Source organism: Mus musculus, chromosome 7 (assembly GCF_000001635.26).
Source record: "Mus musculus strain C57BL/6J chromosome 7, GRCm38.p6 C57BL/6J".
Lineage (NCBI taxonomy): Eukaryota > Metazoa > Chordata > Mammalia > Rodentia > Muridae > Mus > Mus musculus.
This window is the reverse complement of record NC_000073.6, coordinates 51,495,301-51,514,423: the sequence shown is the minus strand read 5'-3', so window position 1 is coordinate 51,514,423 and position 19,123 is coordinate 51,495,301. Positions and strand designations below refer to the sequence as shown.

Genomic DNA, 19,123 nt, shown 5'->3' with positions numbered 1-19,123 from the left:
ATACAAATAAATGTTCACATCTCAAACTAACTTACATTCCAACCAAGAGCACTGGGGCTGGAATGAGCACTCACAGGTTCAGAGTTAACAGTGCTCTTCCTGGGGACCAGGGTTCCATTCCTAGCACCCACATCAGGCCGCTCATCATTGCTTCTTATTCTAGCTCCAAGGAATCCATGGCCCTTTTCTGGCCTCTACAGGCACCTGCACACACATGGCAGGTACACAGACACATGAATAAAGATAAAAATAAGGGTCTACAGAGATGGGTCAGCAGTTGAGAGCACGTATTGCTCTTGTAGAGGATCAGATTCCATTCTCAGCACTCACGTGGAAGTTCACCATCATCTTTAATGTGAGTTCCAGGGGATACAATGCCCTATTCTGGTTACTGAGGACATCCTGTATGCATGTGGTACACATACATGCAGGCATAGCACTCATACACATAAAGTAAAATGAAGAAATAAAAAAAAAAAACAAACATTTAAAGATAAACAAAAAATAAATCTTTTAAAAGATGAGAAAGAGAGAGAGAAAGAGAGAGAGAGAGAGAGAGAGAGAGAGAGAGAGAGAGAGAGAGAGAGAAAGAACCAAGGGGTTAGAGGAGGCCAAACTTGGATCCTGCTCCAAATGAGCCCTTTGGGATTCCTCCACCACTGGAGACTTGCTGTCGATGAGAAAGCAGAGATATGAAGGGTGGTATTAAACACCAAAGAGAATCATCCTTTATATGCTACAAGGGAAAGCCAGCACAGACTGAGCTACCAATTTTCATGGCAATCACCCTACCAAGAACATGCTCTCTTGCAAAACTAGAGCCCAAAATAGTCCCTGTGTTTGCCAAGAGGTCATCTCTCATTACACTCTTACCAGCATCACAAAATAAAACACAGACATGTGCCACTATAAATAATGTTTTGGTTAATATCAGACCACAGATAGGTTAATGCTACCATCGTTGTCTTCTGTCCTTATGTACAGAAGGAAGCTCTACCACCCTGATTCTTGAAATCACTTATCAGATTTCATAGAGTATATTCCTGTTGAGAACAACTAACTACTGCATGAGAACTCAAATATTCTCATGACTAAGGGGCAGGTGGTTTGATTAGCTATAATGTTTAATATAACAGTAAAAGTATGACTTTACACTCAACTTTTAAACTTTCATTTCCATTGCCAAACTTTTAATCTACTTCCTCCCCAGCCCTCCTGCCCCAGCTTGTCAACAGCAGTCACAGAATCATAAACAACAGTATGTTAGTTTGGATAAGAATGGCCCCTGAAGGTTCATATACTTGAATACTTGGTCGAAAGTTCGGTGGAACTGGTTGGGAAGGATTAAGACATGTGGCCTTGTTAGAAGACATATGTCAATGGGCCTGAGCTCTGAGGTTTCAAAGGACCACACCATTTCTATTTAGTTCTCTCCTTCTTCCTCCCTCTCTCTCTGCCTTATGCCTGTGGATCATAATGTAAGGTCTCAGGTCCTGCTCCAGTGTCATGTTTACTAATGTGTTTCCTGCTCTGAAGGCCGTGGACTCTAACCTCCCAGAACTCTAAGCCCCAATAAACATTTTTTTTTTTTGTATAAATTATCATGGTTGTGGTGTCTCTTTGTAACAATAGAAAAATGACTATCACAAATGGGCAGGCAGACCAATACAGCAAATCAGGGGGCATTGTAATTTTATACCTAGAAAAACAAAAGTTGTTCAGGGATCTCTGGTGCCAACTACCTGCTTTCTGGAGTGTCATGCTTTCAGGTCCAGAGATGGGGATAGGATGCAGACACCAGTCTTCCCATCAATATAAATTTCTCCCACTGACATCCACATCAGAGGAATAGCAGTGATTACATGAGCAAGCATACATCACAATGGCATTTGCCATGAAAAGCAATTAGTTTCAGGAATGTTCTGCGATTCCTGGGGAGACAGAAGCTACACATGTCCTCATGACAAAGGGTTAGTAACTAAATAGCTTCTAGTAAGTAGGCCCACCTTGAGGCTAAATTTAATTGAGATGCAAATGCCTAAAAACTGCAATATTTCATCTCCATGTGGATGCAATGAAATATTCTTTATTACCCAGAAAATATCACATCATATGCATTTTTGTTTTATATTTTTCCTTCAAAGAAGAAATAGAAGCCACTGGTGGGATCAAAAACTGGGCAACACTTAGAACACAGTGAGGTCACTTTCCAAAGTATTCAATGCAGAGTGACTATGTGTTCCACAGACCTTCTGTGACAGAAAAGTGAAAACCAATGCTTAAACAATAACTTTCAAATGAATGCTTATTGCTGTGTAGTTTGTATTAGTATAAGTCAGGAAATCTGTTATATGTTCAGCGTTTGGCAAATGGATGCGTGCGGCTTCCTCCACAAGGGAATACTATATGTCAAATACAAGGAATGGTGCTGCACATGACTGAAGTTTAGAACATGCCAAGACAGAAGCCAGTTTTGTCTGAGAGCACGAACTTTTTGGCTCTACTTCCTTGAGTATCTGAGCTAAGGAAATCTACAGAGGCAAGCAGTACAAGTGCCTGTGCCTAGAAGTGGAGAATGGCTACATAGAGGATGATTAACTGACACGAGGAAGATGACATAAAATGACCCTGTTGAGATGGTCACAAAACTTTGTAAATACATAGAATCCAATCATTTTGCACTTAGCTGCTGACTTTCACGGGATGCAGATATGTCTCAATAAAAAGCTGTTTTTAAAAGGGAAGACATGATGCATATGCAGCATGATGGTGGCCCAATCCATGAAGCCCAACACTTGGGGGCAGAAGCTGACAGGAAGAACTCAGGGCCAGCCCCTAACTGGAGGATCGCCACCTGTGCAGGCTATCTTTGGAAAAAGCCACATTTCAGGAGCAGAATTCCTGAGCCAGGGACCCACACCAGGCCAATTACTCGGGGTCTGAGACAGATGTCCGGATCCTAGGAAGTCACAGGTTGTAGGTCCTTGGAGCACAGATGCATCAGGGGACATCGCGGGGCGCAGAATGTCTCCCATTACCTGCCTGGCAGGCATGGCGCAGCGCGGGGCTCACGACACTAAGAACGTTCCCGGGACAGAAACCTACAGCTGCCAACGTCCCCGCAGAAACCCCATGCGAAGAAGGTTCGCGCGCCCGCTCAGCGCCAGCCTTACCTTCCTGCTCCACCATCTCCAGCAGGTCGGGGTCACCTAGCTTTGCCAGCTCGTTGAAGGCATTGAAGGACCTCTGTGACAGGCGGCGGGATGACTTGGGGCGGAGGCTGAAGCGGATCGTCTGCCTCCTGGTTTTCAGCTCCGCCTCCGCAATCCAGCTGGAGCTCTCATTCTTTAAGCTGTCCGATTGCTGCGACTCCAGAGGCATCTGGAGCACCAGAGGCACTGGAGACACTGGGGACAGCCCAGGAGCCTGAGAAGAGGGAGGAGCTAGAGACGAGCGAAATTCCTGAGACCCGGGAGGCGCCATGACCTGGCGAGTTGCCTTGGACGGGTGAGGAGCCAAGGACGAGGCGCCCTGAGCCGAAGACTCCTGGCGGTTCCGCTGACTGGATTTCCTCTCCAGGTGGTACTTGGCCTGACTCTTGGAGCGGTCCAGCAGATTGGCAGTTAAGCTCTTGCGCTTCACTGCCCTTGAGTGATAGTGCTGCTCTGTCCCCTCCGTGTAGGGCTCTAAGTGGTGCTCCTGGTCCTGGCTAAGCTGGCTTGAATCCTTTCCTTGATCCTGCTGCCAGCCCAGGTGCTCCTCCAGGTTGTGTTGGCGAAGTTTCCGTTTCTTCTTGGGCCTTTCTGGCCCTCTGCCCTTCTCACTGATCTCTCCGGACAGCCCAGATTCCTCCCCAGTTTCAGACTCCACAACTTGCAGTATTGTCTCCGTTTCTCTTCTCTCCCTCGGGTTTTCCACCTGTTCCTCCTCAGAAACTTCCACAATCTCCACATACCTAGAGACTCTAGGTCTCACCACCCTTCTTGCCCCTTCTGGGACACTTAACTGGTGCACATCCGGGGAGACTTCAGGCCCCTCTACCCTCCTTGGGGCCTCCTCAGGGGGCCTCACCACAGCTACATCTTCGGGGGGTTCCTGGGCGTCCCCAGGCTCCCTTCCTTCTTGACTCCACAGCTCCATACTTAACAGGCTTAGAGCTTCCCGTTTCAACCGGTCCACCCACTCAAGGCAGGTACTCACAGTATACCATCTCCAACCCTTTCCCTCACATCCTCTCTGGTAGGCAGCCTCAGCCTACTAATAAGTCTGGTTGCCCAGGATTGTCTCGCCCTCCACTCAAAGTGAAGCTATCTAAGACAAAACCCTTTTCCCAGTTGGGGGTTATTTTCTGTCGGGTAAAAATAAAATCCACTTCCCTTAAGGCATCTCTCTCCCTTTAAGGCCTGAGCGTGACGTGGGTCTTCTCCAGGGTTTCAGAAGACTCTTGGCTTGTCTTGAGGTTCTTTAATGGACACTTCCTGGATGGAGAGTCAGGGGCATGTCTACCGTGGAGAGGTCAGACACCGTGGCCAAAATTACGAGTCAGTCTCCGTTTCTTCAAAGTTGAAAGGTATGGGCTAGTTACATATGAACTCATGATGCATGCGATAGTGGAAATGGAAATATTCTATAATTGTGAATGAGTAAGAAAACATCTTTTACACTCGATGAGAATAGTACCTTCTAGGGTTTGCGGGGAGCACTCCATGAGTGTGCTGGGAAGAATGCTAGAAATAGCCCACATCACCTTGAGCCTCACTCTGCCTCTTAACTTAAACAAAGAAGAGGAATCCCCAGCAAACAGATTGCTCTGAATTGGGCCGGGCAACCCCACAGTAACTAGGAAATAAGAATTACTGAAGGGGTAATTGTTGGGTGATAGACTGAAGATGGGGTGCTTGGACACCTGAGCCGAGCACTTAGGGAGTACAGGGGTCGTGACTCTGTTAAGGCATTTTGAAAATTAAGGAACAGATGACAAAAGAAAACTTGGCGCGTCTTGGTGGCATGGGTGCTGTGTGTGTCTCTGCTTCTCGAGGACTTTCTGAAACCAAGAATCACCTCTTAGAGATTCTAGCAGCCTGGGTCACTGCTTTTCTACTCTGTCAGGATTTTTTTTTTCCCTACTGAATTTCTTGCAACACCATGTGACCAAGTGATTCAAGACTGCAGAACAATTCTCTTGATGTATTTTGAAATTGTATTTGAAGAGTGGATGTTCATAAGGTGAGCAATGGATGTGCTTGCCTGTGATCAAAATTGTGACAGCACAGTTTAGTTCTTCTTCACTAACATCCTTTACAAGCTTCAGTTATCTCTTTCTGACAACACCCTTCCAGAAACACCCAGAGGTGGTTCTAAATACAGTCAAGTTGTCACTCAGGATTAACTTTTACACCATGTCGTTGTTATTTGTCCTAGCTAATTTATTTTCCTAAGATCAGCCACCCCGAGAAAAGACGACTGGGAGAAGACAGGCTTTCAATGAGCTGATAGGTTTAGTCCACCATAGCAGAAAAGACAGCGCAGGAACTTGAACATGTCACATCATAATGGAAATAAGGATAGCTTCTAAGAAAGGTCCATCTATTTCAAAAAAGAGATCTCAGACCATCTCATGGACAAGGAGCTGAATGTATGGTGGTAACCAAGAACAACTTCTGAGACTCCTTGGTAGTTGGGATAGGAGTTACAGGCTGACCTTTGAGTGTGGGAACAAAGGGAACATGGTACACTCAGCACATCCTCTTGAGATACTTGGAAGAACAGAACGGCCAGTGACTATCCCCAGCTCACACACAGCACACTCTTCCATCAGCTTTCTCTCTGGTTCTGCCTGATCCTTCCTAGTTCTCATTTCCCTCAGCAGTCTTCTTTCTTTTTCTTTTTCTTTTTCTTTTTCTTTTTCTTTTTCTTTTTCTTTTTCTTTTTCTTTTTCTTTTTCTTTTTCTTTTTCTTTTTCTTTTCCCTTTTCCCTTTTTCTTTTCCCTTTTCCCTTTTCTTTTTCTTTTCCTTTCTTTCTTTCTTTCTTTCTTTCTTTCTTTCTTTCTTTCTTTCTTTCTTTTTTTTTTTTTCTGAGACAGGGTTTCTCTGTGTAGCCCTGGCTGTCCTGGAACTCACTCTGTAGACCAGGCTGGCCTCAAACTCATAAGTCCGCCTGCCTCTGCCTCCCCAGTGCTGGGATTAAAGGCGTGTACCACCATGCCCGGCCAGCAGTCTTCTTTCAGTGTGTCTCATCTCAGCCTCTGTGACTGGAGAATTCCAGGCTAATGTGACCAGTGCATCCTTAAAATGCATTTTGAAATCTGAGCCCCACAGAAAGGCTAAAGAACTCTGCAGATTTATAATACTATGAAGGAAGGTGGGGGGAAGCAACAAGGTTCAGGAGAGCCTGTTGACACAGGTCATCATCTTAGTGTCACTCTTTAAGGTTAAAAACTGAATGGAAAATAAAAAGAAATGAAAGGAAAAGACAGAATATGACTACCCCTATATATGGTGAAGGAGAAACTTTATTTAGGTATAGACTAGCCATCTAGAGGCATCTGGGAGAGTCCAGAGTGGATATGATCAGAGTGAGCTGGGCAGTATGGGGAGAAGGGGAGGGGGAAGAGGAGGGAGAGAGTAGAGAAGGGAATGAAGTGCAGCAGCCAGGAGGCCAAAGATACAAAAAGGGCTGGTAACCAAAAATGTCTGGATTTTATAGGGAAGAACAGCCGAGCCTTTGGGCCTAAGAACTCAGTGTAAAGAGCCAGAATGCCAGCTAGTCCCTGTAATAGATAGAGGCTGAGGGATGCTGGGAAAACCTCAAGACCAGGTCCACTTTGTCGTGTTAAATAGCCACCTCAGCTATGTTTCAGGATTGCAATTTAACAAAAACAAGACACTTTTCTGTTTGTTTTTTTATTAGATATTTTCTTTATTTACATTTCAAATGTTATTTCCTTTCCTGGTTTCCCCTCTAAAAACCCGCTATCCTCTCCCCTTCCCCTGCTCACCAACTCCCTCCCTCCCGCTTACTGGCCCCGGCATTCCCCTAAACTGTGGCATAGAGCCTTTACATAACCAAGGGCCTCTGTTCCCATTGACGTCCTACAAGACCATCCTCTGCTACATATGCAGCCGGAGCCATGGGCTCCTCCATGTGTACTCTTTGGTTGGTGGTTTAGTCCCTGGGAGCTCTGGAAGTACTGGTTGGTTCATATTGTTGTTCCTGTTATGGGGCTGCAAACCTCTTCAGCTCCTTGGGTCCTTTCTCTAACTCCTCCATTGGGGAACCTGTGCTCAGTTCAATGGTTGACTGAGAGCATCCACCTCTTTATATTGTTAGTCACTGGTAGAACCCCTCAGGTGACAACTATATCAGGCTCCTGTCAACAAGCACAATAGTGTCTGGGTTTGATGACGGTATATGGGATGGATCCCCAGGTGATCCACAGTCTCTGCTCCACACTTTGTCTCTGTAACTTCTCCCATGGGAATTTTGTCCCCCCTACTAAGAAGGATCAAAGTATCCACACTTTGGTCTTCCTTCTTCTTGAGCTTCATGTGGTCTGTGAACTGTATCTTGGGTATTGCTAGCTTCTGGGCTAATATCCACTTATCAGTGAGTGCATACCGTGTGTGTTTTTTTGTGATTGGGTTACCTCACTCAGCATGATATTTTCTAGGTCTGTCCATTTGCTTAAGAATTTCATAAATTCAGCCGGGCAGTGGTGGCACATACCTTTAATCCTAGCACTTGGGAGGCAGAGGCAGGTGGATTTCTGAGTTCGAGGGCAGCCTGGTCTACAGAGTGAGTTCCAGGACAGCCAGAGCTACACAGAGAAACCCTGTCTTGAAAAAAACAAAAACAACAACAAAAAAGAATTTCATAAATTCATTAGTTTTAATATTGGAGTAGTATTCCATTGTATAAATGTACCACATTTTCTGTATCCATTCCTCTTTTGAGAGACATCTGGATTCTTTCCAGCTTCTGGCTATTATAAATAAGGCTTCTATGAACACAGTGGAGCATGTGTCCTTATTATATGTTGGAGCATCTTCTGGGTTTATACCCAGGAGTGGTATTTCTGTGTCCTCAGATAATACTATGTCCAATTTTCCAAGAAGCTGCCAGATTGATTTCCTGAGTGGTTGTACCACCAGGAATGGAGGAGTGTTCCTCTTTCTCCACATCCTTGCCAGCATCTGGTGTCACCTGAGGTTTTATTTTAGCCGTTATGACTGGTGTGAGGTGGAATCTCAGGGTTGTTTTGGTTTTCATTTCCCTGATGGTTAAGGATGTTGAACATTTCTTTAGGTGCTTCTTAGACATTTGGTACTTCTCAGTTGAAAATTCTGGGTCCCCTGGAGCAGAGATGTTCAGAATTGAGAATTCTTCTTGGTAGATTTTTCCTTTGATGGGTATGAAGTGTTCTTCCTTATCTTTTTTGATAACTTTTGGTTGAAAGTTGATTTTATCTGATATAAGAATGGCTATTCCTGTTTGTTTCTTGGGACCATTTGAACAAGCCACTTTTGATCTTGTAAAAAACTTAATTTTTTTTTAAATTTATAAAAACAAAAATTTATTAAAAATTGTATCTAGACTAATAATTTTTCTCATTTTTCTTAAAGATCTCTCTCTCTCTCTCTCTCTCTCTCTCTCTCTCTCTCTCTCTCTCTCTCTCTCTCTCTGATTTCTCCAAATGTTGGGCACACTTGTAATTGAGCCTTCTGTGGCTTGAAATTTCATGCTTTCACGAGACAGTTGTTGCTAATCAAATTCTTTATTTAGTCCCTTATACCAAATTCTTCTTTGTAAAAATAGTCTTTTACAGAGAACAGGAGCCCACCTGACTTAATTATGTATTCACTTGACATGGAGGGCAGGGCTCTAATCCAGACTTGTCCTAAGACAGTCATCTTCAAAGACAGTGAAGAGAGAGGCTTTAACATCAATGCAGTCTGCTTCCAATATGAGCTCATCTGTATCTACTTCACTGATGACAGACACTTCTAGCAGCTCATTCTCAGAGCTGGGGCTTCATACCCTGACTTGCATGGGTTGGGAGGGCATTTAGCCAGGAACAAAGATGATGATTCCTGCCAGAGTATGCTTCCTATGCAATTATTTCAGACAGCCACTTGCTATTTCCCAGCACAGCAAGCATAGGACACCATGTTGACAAGTCAGTCATGGGTCAGTGGTGGACTCCCTCTGGTGTTTTGCCTCCTCTTCCTTCCTCAAGGGGTCTGCTTAAAACCCTAACAAGATGGTATCGCTGGAGAGCATGGAACACATTGTAAATTTCCAAAAAATCCTGACAGTTGGTATTTATCCAAACTAGTGTTTATATCAGCAGAATGTTATGAATTTGGGAAAACAAAGAGTAAGGACAAAAAACTTTGAGGAGCTCTGGTTTCTTATGCTCTCCCAAATGAGTGCCTGACCTGGAGGCTAGACATGAGGGTGAGACCTTGACTCCAGTCCAGATCCAAATCCCTCAGGTAAACATCTTTAGAACTGGATAGACCTCTGGAGTTTCAGTTGAAAATGGGTAATGTCTATTTCCCAGTTTCAACCCACCTCCTAAACAATGACAGTATCACCTTCTTAGAGGGAAAAGTGTTATGGTAGCTTGAAGACCATTATAGAGAAGGTACTTTTCTGGTCAGCCTGGAGACCTGACATTCCGAGCTACAGAAGGACAAGAGTTGATCCAGTTGGGCCTGCTAATCACCTGCCCAAGAAGCCACTTCACAGGGAGGCTGCTTCACCTTAAACCAAGCTTAAGCTAGGAGGAATGATTATCCCTGTAATGAGACAATGCATCCATCTTTTCCAGGAAGCCTTTCATGCTTGGAGCTGTAGTCATGCTAATGGTTAAACCCACCTGCTTTTCTACATTATGAAGAAAAGCTTAGATTTTCCTTTTAACTATTTTTAATCTTTTTCCCTCTTCTGAATACTTGCCAAAGCCTCAGCATGGGTTCTCCAACCCTCTGGGCTTTCTCAGCCTTTGCCTATGAAGTCATCTGCATCTCTAATCCCCATTTCACCCCAGGACTTTTATAAATGTCATGGATTTCACTCTTCCTCTTCTTCCTCTTCCTCAGTTAGATGTGAGAAAAACCACTCCCATCGCTGTCTGAGCATAGCAAGCTGGATTTAGAAGTGTACAAGGGCCTGGCCACATGACTCACCCCATGCCCCTCCCCCACCCCAAGCTGGAAATTCAGAGAGTAGTCTCTCATTGACTTTTGAGGTCACTTCTGTGGGGGCAAGGATTAGGGTTGGTAGAAAACAGCTGTTGAGATAATTGGCCTTTAGCCCCTAGACAGACAAGTGGGGGACTGGGGCTCAAGGCTTCCTGTGGGGTGGATAAGTCACTTGGAAGGGGAGTCATCACAGCTGTTCATAATATACATCATCGGGTTACAAGTTCAACACAGGTTAAAAAACATGCTTAGCAGGATACATTAGGTTTAGGAGACAGAAACTTAATTGTTTTTATGCCCCCGTCCCAGAAGCTGCCAGGCTTTACTGTTTGCATGCCATGTTTCTTTTTAAACTCTAAGAAAATTGTCCCCCTGTCCCCACAAAATTCCAAACAAACAAACAGACATAGAACCAAGAATTTTGATGACCTCTGCAAACATAATTCTAATGACATGTTGAACTTTACAGATACTTACCAAATTTAACAAATTTGTCTTTCTTTTTCCTTTCTTTTCTTTTCTTTTCTTTTCTTTTCTTTTCTTTTCTTTTCTTTTCTTTCCTTTCCTTTCTTTTCTTTCTTTCTTGTGTGTGTGTGTGTGTGTGTGTGTGTGTCTGGGTTTGATGTCTGCAGATGGGATGAATCCCTAGGTGGAGCAGCCTCTGGGTATCCTTTCCTTCAGTCTCTGCTCCAACAAATTTGACTGATTTTGATTCATTTCATGCTTATTTCATATGATTGTATTTAACTATTGAAAAATATAAGCTCTGAGGAACCAAAGGGAAAGAATAGTTCTTTTCTTTTCTTTTCTTTTCTTTTCTTCTCTTTTTTTGTGGGTAGAGTTTAACTCAAGACTTTGCCATTGACTAGCTTTGAAATCCTCACTGAGATGGAAATGGCACTGTGCCTTAGTTTCCTCAGTGAGCAAGATAACTCTTTCTAAGGAGGAGGTAAAGAGGGTTAGGTAACGTTAAACAGAGTGATCGTAATCCCACTCGAGTGGAGGGAGTGGTGTTTAAAATGCCCAGTAGACAGATGGACAGGGAGAGGGACCATGACTAGATAATAAAGATGGTGAACTCCCAGAATGGCTGGTTTCTACCTAGCCCTCCTAACCTGAGACAAAAGCTTAGCAGCTCCAAACACAGGCCTGCTGAGCTTTGTGTCTGCTCTGTAGCATTCACTGGCTCAGCAAGTTCAAGGCCTGATCAGGAGATATGTGAGAAATAATTTTGGGTTAATCAGCCGTGTATGAGGTAATTGTGGTTAATCAGCCATTCCATCTTTTTTTCAAGCTGACAACCCCAAATTAGAAGAGGAAGAGCCTTCAAAGACTTAAAAACAAACAAACAAACAAACAACAAACAACAAAACAAGCTCTAGACCTCAGGAAGAAGCAGCACTTCCTTTTGCATCTTTCCTTTGATCCGTGAGAATCTTTTTCTCTGTGAGACTGCTGCTTGTGTTACCTCATCGCCAGTAGAAGCATTTCTTCAAATGCCAATTCTGTCTGCTCCTGTTTGCAATGTTCAGGACTTCTCCAGCCCTACCTGTTGGGCTAAAGATTCACCCCTGTCGTCCCCCCCCCCCCCATTAAATTCTTTTTTTCCTCAAATCTTATGTCAAATGTATTTTAAGGCTTCTCTCTCTCTCTCTCTCTCTCTCTCTCTCTCTCTTAATTAGGTATTTTCTTCATTTACATTTCAAATGCTATCCCAAAAGTCCCCCAGACGCTCCTGCAGAGAAAGAGAGCAAACCTGATCAACAGCCCTAGATGGTAACCCAGTCATTCCATCAAGGACCTCCATACATCCTTGGCAACATCTGTATGTCAGGCAGGATGGCAGTCATGAACATCTCTAGGAAGCACAGTTCAAAGCTTTTTGCTGTATCACTTAACCCTTCCATGATGGTATGAAATATGAGAAAGGCATTATTATTAGTGTTGTTCCCATTTTACAGATAAGAGGCTTAAAAGTGACTCAGAGATATGCTTATTAAAAAGAAAACCATAGTCTACTATAGTGGGGGTAAATTTGGCTCATATAAAGATCCTCAGAACGTCAGATCATAGGAGAAAAGATAAAAGGATGATGGTAGAAAGGTGGTGGGGGGTGAGGAAAGGTGGAGAGAAGAGGGAGGGAGAACTTGCTACAGGTGTTTGAACTTGTCCTGATTAATACATTTTTCTTAGTGCATAAGTGCCAGCTAGGTGCCGAGAAAAGCTCACACACCTCTGTGTGCCAAGCCTTTATTTGGTATGATCATGGGGGTGTTTATCTCTGAGACTTTGAAAATATGAAAATAAGTTTTGCTTAGTTGTTTAGAATAAAAGAAGGGCAGGAGTCTACAAATATATGCCCTGTGCCTCTCCCTCCTCTTTGCTTAAACATCTGTGGGGGAGGGTAAGGGCTTCACCTATCACCTACTTATCCTCTCCACCTTTGCAAGAGAACACTAGTAGCCTAATCCTGTGGGGGTAAAGGCTGCTTTAATTCCATATTTTGCATACTGTTTGGAAGAAAGTTATAATACACAGCTTAACCTTAGGATCAGAAGCCATGTTCCACCTCCTCAAGACTAGTTAACTACATAAGTTATTGAGAAATCTTCTGCATAGGAAAATTGTCTGTTGCTTCTGATTCATTCATTCCGTAATTAATTTGTACCAGTGAATCATGGATATTTATTTTATACATTGGATTATAGACTTTTTTTACTTTAAAAAAAATCAAGGCTAATGAGTTAACTGATCTAGTAAAAGTGCTTGCTGCCTATCCCAATGGCTTGAGTTCAAGACCTCAGACCCACATAGGAAAAGGAAAGACCGCACACACTGTATGTACACCTCTCCACGCAAACACAGATATACACATTGAATAAATAAATAAACAAATACTATTACAAAAGCTCTTTAAAACTTTTAAGCATTGTAAAAAAATGAAGGCAGGAAATGAAGACATTTCTATTTGGAGTCCCATTATAATACACTAATAAGCATATCAAGACCTTTAATTTAGCATTCCCATGAAGCTACTTTTATAATCAAATATAACTATCTCATACAAATAGTCATTTTCAATAATATAATTACTCTGAAGAAAAATTAACCAGATGACTTTTTGAAACTGATTTAAAAAATATATGCTTAAATAAGAGAAAATCTAGGCAGTATTCTTTAATAACCATGCTCTAAGGACAGAAAGGACCATGAAAGAATCCTGAGCTCTTGGTGTTGTGCCCAGTATATGGTCTTGGGATTCTGAGGGAAGCTTATGATGTAGAAATCAGAGTTTCCACTCTTAGTGCAGGGTGGACAGATAGGAAATGGGAAGTTAAGGAATGTTGTAGTGGAGACATGTAAGTTTCCACAGTGTTTCAGAAGGAGGACACATAGAAAATGAGAAGGGAATATTTTTAGGAACTACAATGGAAGAAAGTACCCAAAGAAGATGCAAAAGTAGCAGGGCATGTGGAGAGCACAATGGAGTTGTCTGTAAGTGACTCCTGTGGTCCAAAGTAGAGAATAGAGACTCAAAGTAAGAAGCAGCATTGGTGGGCTTTCGGCCATGTCTTCTCCTAGGATCCAGTGCAAGAAGAACATTAACTACATGCTGTGAGCAAGTATATGATAAATAATAGGGGAGAAAGCTGAACACATGGCTTCCTTTTATTTCCAAGATCAAGTTAACTCCACTATTACTTTACGTAATCAAGGCATAAGTAGATACAATAGAATTATAAAATAGCCTTTTGTTCGTCAGTATTATGAAGTTTTAAGAAAATTTTATAATCATATTATATGTACATTGTATGCAGATTTAATTATAAATGATCATATTTCTACTTTAATATAATGTTTTATTCTCCGAGGCATCCATATAATAGGCTTTGTTTATATTCACCTCCAAATTTTCCCCTTAATTCCTCCAAGGTCCACCCTAACTTCATATCATCTTCCTTTTATTCCTTCCAAAAAAATAAAAATAAAATATAAAATAAACCAAACTGAACAAACAAGAAACCAAGACCAATTTGCTTTCTAAAGAAAAGCAAGTATTTCCACACCAACACTCTCACCACTTTTTAAAAATTTCCCTTTTATTATAAACCTGATCCAATGCTACATACAGTCAATGCTATGTGTGTATTTCTCTGATATTGTATTTCACAGCGTCTAGTAATAACAATAATTTTCAATATATAGTCTGAGTATTAGTGGCTTAGGAGCATCTTCTGTTTGCTACTGACATGTTCCTCATTTCTCTATTGTGATGGTCAGGCCATGACTTTATTTCCAGCCAAAGATGGAAATAAAGGCTCAATGGCAGGTAGACATGAAAAGAGAGATGGAGTGGAACAATAATTTACAATCCAGATGTAGATTTCTTCATCCCTTTCAGAGAAGCACTTAGTTTCATTTGCCTCATATTCGAGTAGGAGGTATGTTTCTCTAGAATGCCACCCAAATGCACCCTCTGCTATTAAGGTGGCACAGGTATCTTACATAGATGGCTTCTTTTGAGGCCTCTCTACCTTCCTATTCTGACTTTTTTCTTAATCCTTCTAGTGAGATCTGTTTATGTACATTCTGCTAAATCTTTGCCTTTTTCTTCAGTGTTTAGTGCCCTCTGGTGTTTGCAAAGAGACGTGTCAACTTGCCACAAGCTGGAGTTATCAGAAAGGAGCCTGCATTGAGAAAATGCCCCCATGAGATCCAGCTATAAGGTATTTTCTCAATTAGGGATCAAGGGGGTGGGGAGGGACCAGGGTCCATGGTGGGTAGTGTCATCCCTAGACTGGTGGTCCTGGGTTCTATAAGAAGGCAAGCTGAGCAAGCTAGGGGAAGCAATCTAGCAAGCAGCACCTCTCCATGGCCTCTACATCAGCTCCTACATCCAGGTTCCTGACCTATGTGAGTTCCAGTCCTGACTTTCTTTGGTGATGAACAGCAATGTGGAAGTATAAGCTGAAAAAATCCTTTCCTCCCCAACTTGCTTCTTTGTCATGACATTTTGTGCAGAATACAAACCCTGACTAAGACAGGCAGTAACAAAGCATTTTGTTCTGGGTTGTTTTCAGTTTAAGATTCCTGTGTGCAGGGTGAACAATCTCTGCAAGTTTCTTACAAAAATCAAAGAACTGGCAGAATGTTGGATTAGGGAGAGGAATTTAATTACCCACAATTGCTCCTTTCAAATAAGGAATAAAAATTTCTGGGACACACTTATAAAGGGACTTTTATTTAGAGTTAGAAAATGAACCCCGTCCTGCTTTCTCTGTAAATCTTGTCTTTTGATGGTGTAGCAGACATTTATGGGAATATACATGAAGCTAACTAATGGAGAGCAGATAAAGTGTGTGCTCAGCTTTTGTAATTCTATGACTACTGTACTATTTCTGTGGGGGCTTCCCTACTTCTCAGGGTTCTTCATTCTCCATCTAATTCCAAAGCGCTAATTACCTCCCTTGTTTCAATACAGGCTTCAGTTTTCCCATCTGTATGCTGAACTCAGCTCCTCACTCAGGAACTCGGACTCTCGTTGAGGTAGCAGAGATACTGACACATGTCAAACAACAGCCCCTGAGGTTCTAACCTATAGGTTAATGTGGTTAAGGTAGAGTTGGGAGCTTGTGGTGGTTTGGGTCCCTGACATTTGTTACTACTTCTTGTCATCTCCCGACCACCTGAGTTTTCCGCACTCCCTAAGATACACTGTTCTGTCAGCAGCAATAGTAAAATTTAAATTCATATAACACTCCTTCCTGTCAGTTGTTTATTAGACATTCATATGTAGTGAATCTCCTCTCTGTAAGTAATTTTGCATTTCTGGGTCTGATGATTCATGTTCCATCTGAGTTCCACATAAGTGAGAACTGACTTCTGTATTTCATTCATTGCCATATATATTTGCTTTTTGTTTGTTTGTTTGTTTGTTTGTTTTTAACTTAGTGGTTATGGCTTAGTGATTTAACTTAGCAAGAATGGTTTAATCCAAAGCCACACGGTCTTGTGCTGACCTAGTCATTCATTGCCAACCACTGTGTCTGGCTAAAATCCTTGTGACTATCAAAACTTTTGAAATGTACTCTTATTAGAGTCACATGGCCCAAAAGGTATCACATATTCACAGTTGGTCTGGCTACGTTGCTTCCATCCTATCTAAGGGCATCCCCTATCTACCTCTATCCAGTTTTAAGTATAGCATCTGACAGGGTAGCTGTTTCTGTATTGAAGCAATCCACCTACCTGTGGTTCCCACTAATGTGGTGGGTAAATGGCTTGATTTAGACTATTTTTGTTCTTTAGTAAAATTTTCATGGTGAAATATGTTATTCTGGGCAGCCTGAATCCATGTTACAGGTCATGGCCACTCAGACTTAGGAATAAGATCTTGTCATTTTTTGAGGTGAGAGCTGTGTGTATGGAGTCAACTAAGTTTTGCCTGAGATGTAAGGAATCATGCGGTAACCAGATAGAGATGAAGTCTCAAGGGGATGAGGTTTTATGCTTAAATGGAAATTAATGTGAGTGTGTTTAAACACCAATGGAATAATCCAAGGATATATACTAATGTGTGTGAGTGGAAAGGAAAAAAAGAGAGATAATCACTTACACATTCTTCTAGAAGAGTAACGATAGAACTGAATACAGGTAGGTAGTAGATGCCTTTAGATGGAAAGGAACAGCATGGTCAGACAAGCTGTGAGGATGTGGGTAATGTAAAGAAAAAAAATATATGTCTCTATGCAAGAGTTGGAAAGCAGGATATAGGCTTAAGTTTGCAAAAGAAGACCAAAATAATCAAAATATTGGTTAACTAGACAGATATCAGAGGATGAGTCAGCAGTACCAAGAGAGTGCTGAGGTGGGTAACCTAATGTATTAAGTGACCAGTTTGTTTTCCTTCACTTACTCACCCTAATTCTATTTTTCCTTTTTAGCATGCATAATGGAGCTGAGCCAAATCCAATAAGAAAGCAACCATGAAAATAATATTTTACATTTATTCCAGAAAGTCAGTACACTGTTTTCCTACCTATTCACCATAAGTAATTACATTTGAAATTCCTTCGATCTGTTCCTAACACAATTGAACACAGCAGTACAAATGTAGCCAGTGATCTAATAGGAACATTTGAAAATATTTAGAATGAGAAAGGAGACTTAAGAGACCACAATCCACAAAATCTAATGAGGCAGTGACATCTTTGTCTACTGATCCTTCCTGGAGTTGAGGAGGGCCGAAAGACGCTGAAGGTCTCAGAGTGCTTCTAAAGGTTAATCTCTAAGACTTGAACTCACACAAATATAGAATTAAACCAAGAGAATTCACAAGAGAGGAATTGCGAATGGCTGAGAAGCACCTAAAGAAATGTTCAAAGTCCTTAGTGGTCAGAGAAATGCAAATCAAAATGACCCTGAGATTGGTGTAAACCAATCAGAATGGCTAGGACCAAAACACATGTTGGTGAGCATGTGGAGAAAAAGGAACATTCCTCCATTGCTGGTAGGATTGCAAACTAGGACAACCACTATGGAAATCAACCTGAAGGTTCTTCAGAAAATTAGGAATAGATCTATCTACCTGAAGACCCAGCAATACAACTCTTGGGAATATACCCAAAAGATACCCCACCATGCCAAAGGGGCAAGTGTTCCACTATGCTCATAGCAGCCTTATTTGTGATACCCAGAAGCTGAGAAGAATGGACACAGAAAATGTGGTTCATTTACACAATGGACTCAACTATTAAGAACAAGGACATCCTGAGTTTTTCAGGCAAATGGGTGGAACTAGAAAATATCATCCTCCGTGAGATAACTCAGACCCCAAAAGACATGCATGGGATATAAACACTAATAAGTGGATAATAGCCAAAAACAAGTACAGAATACCCTAGATACAGTCCTCAGAATTCAAAAAGTCAACAAGCTGAAGGGCCCAAGTGAGGATGCCTCAAAGACTCAAAAGGGAGGGACCTTAGATGAAATGCCAGACAGTAGGGAGAAGAAACTTATAGGGCTTATCCCCAGCAGAAAGACAGACCATCAAATGAGGGAGCGGTTTGCCATTCCACAGCCAAAACTCTGACCCATAATTGTTCCTGTCTGAAAGAACTGCAGGGATGGAAAAAGAGAGAAGCTGAGGAAAAGAAGGTCCAGCGACAGGCCCAAAGTGGGATCCAGCTCAAAGGGAAGTCCCAAGGCTGGACACTATTACTGAGGCTATGGAACACTCACAAAAAGGGATCTATCATGACTGTCTTCTTAAAGACCCAACAAGCAGCTGAAAGAGTCAAATGCAGATATTTGTACCCAACTAATGTACAGAAGCAGCTGACCCCTGTGGTTGAATTAGGGAAAAGCTGGAAGAACCTGAGGAGGAGGGCGACCCTGTAGGAGGACCAGCAGTCTCAATTAACCTGGACCCCTGAGATCTCTCAAACACTGGACCACCAACCAAGCAGCATATACCAGCTGATATTAGGCTTCCAATACATATACAGCAGAGGTCTGCCAGGTCTGGGATAAGTCAGAGAAAATGCACTTAGCCCTCAAGAGACTGGAGGCCCCAGGGAGGTTAGAGGTCTGATGGGGAGGGGGCTGAGGAGGGACATCCTCGTGACAAAAGGGGGAGGTGTTCAGGGAGGAGATGTAGGATGTGGAACAGTTGGAGGGTGGATCAGGAGGAGAATAAAATCTGGAGTATAAAAATACATACATACATACATACATACATACATACATACATACATACAAAATTTTAAAAAAAAAAGGAAATACCCCTCCCTATTCAACAGAAAAAGCAGACACCGCATAGGGAAGACTCAATCCATTTTTATGTTACTCTGTGAGACCTTGGATCCCAGTCTTAGAAAGGAAAATGTCTAAAGTGGTCAGGTAATCCTCTCTA

At 42.3% G+C, this 19,123-nt stretch overlaps 1 protein-coding gene and 1 long non-coding RNA gene across 10 annotated transcripts in view; one reads left to right on the top strand and one right to left on the bottom strand.

The window, feature by feature from the left end:
* The window catches only part of Ano5 (anoctamin 5), an 88,701-nt gene extending 84,284 nt beyond the window's left edge, over positions 1–4,417 (bottom strand). For 5 of the 8 annotated variants that reach the window (XM_006540824.4, XM_006540825.4, XM_006540823.4 and 2 more), the window contains exon 1: positions 3,174–4,417. In XM_006540824.4, coding sequence (XP_006540887.3) covers positions 3,174–4,140 — 967 coding nt within the window. In that variant the 5' untranslated portion in view covers positions 4,141–4,417. The remainder of the gene's footprint in view (positions 1–3,173) is intronic. The other 3 variants (NR_073508.1, NM_177694.6, NM_001271879.1) reach the window with 1 other exon arrangement.
* On the top strand, positions 3,438–17,625 carry Gm33190. Of its 2 annotated transcripts, none has more exons than XR_001778128.2 (5): positions 3,438–3,507; positions 4,402–4,570; positions 14,824–14,933; positions 15,689–15,753; positions 17,151–17,625. It is a non-coding gene; the product is annotated as a predicted gene, 33190 (long non-coding RNA). The 2 variants fall into 2 exon arrangements; XR_001778129.1 differs by lacking the exon at positions 3,438–3,507 and adding an exon at positions 3,535–3,622.
* Positions 17,626–19,123: the final 1,498 nt, after the last annotated feature.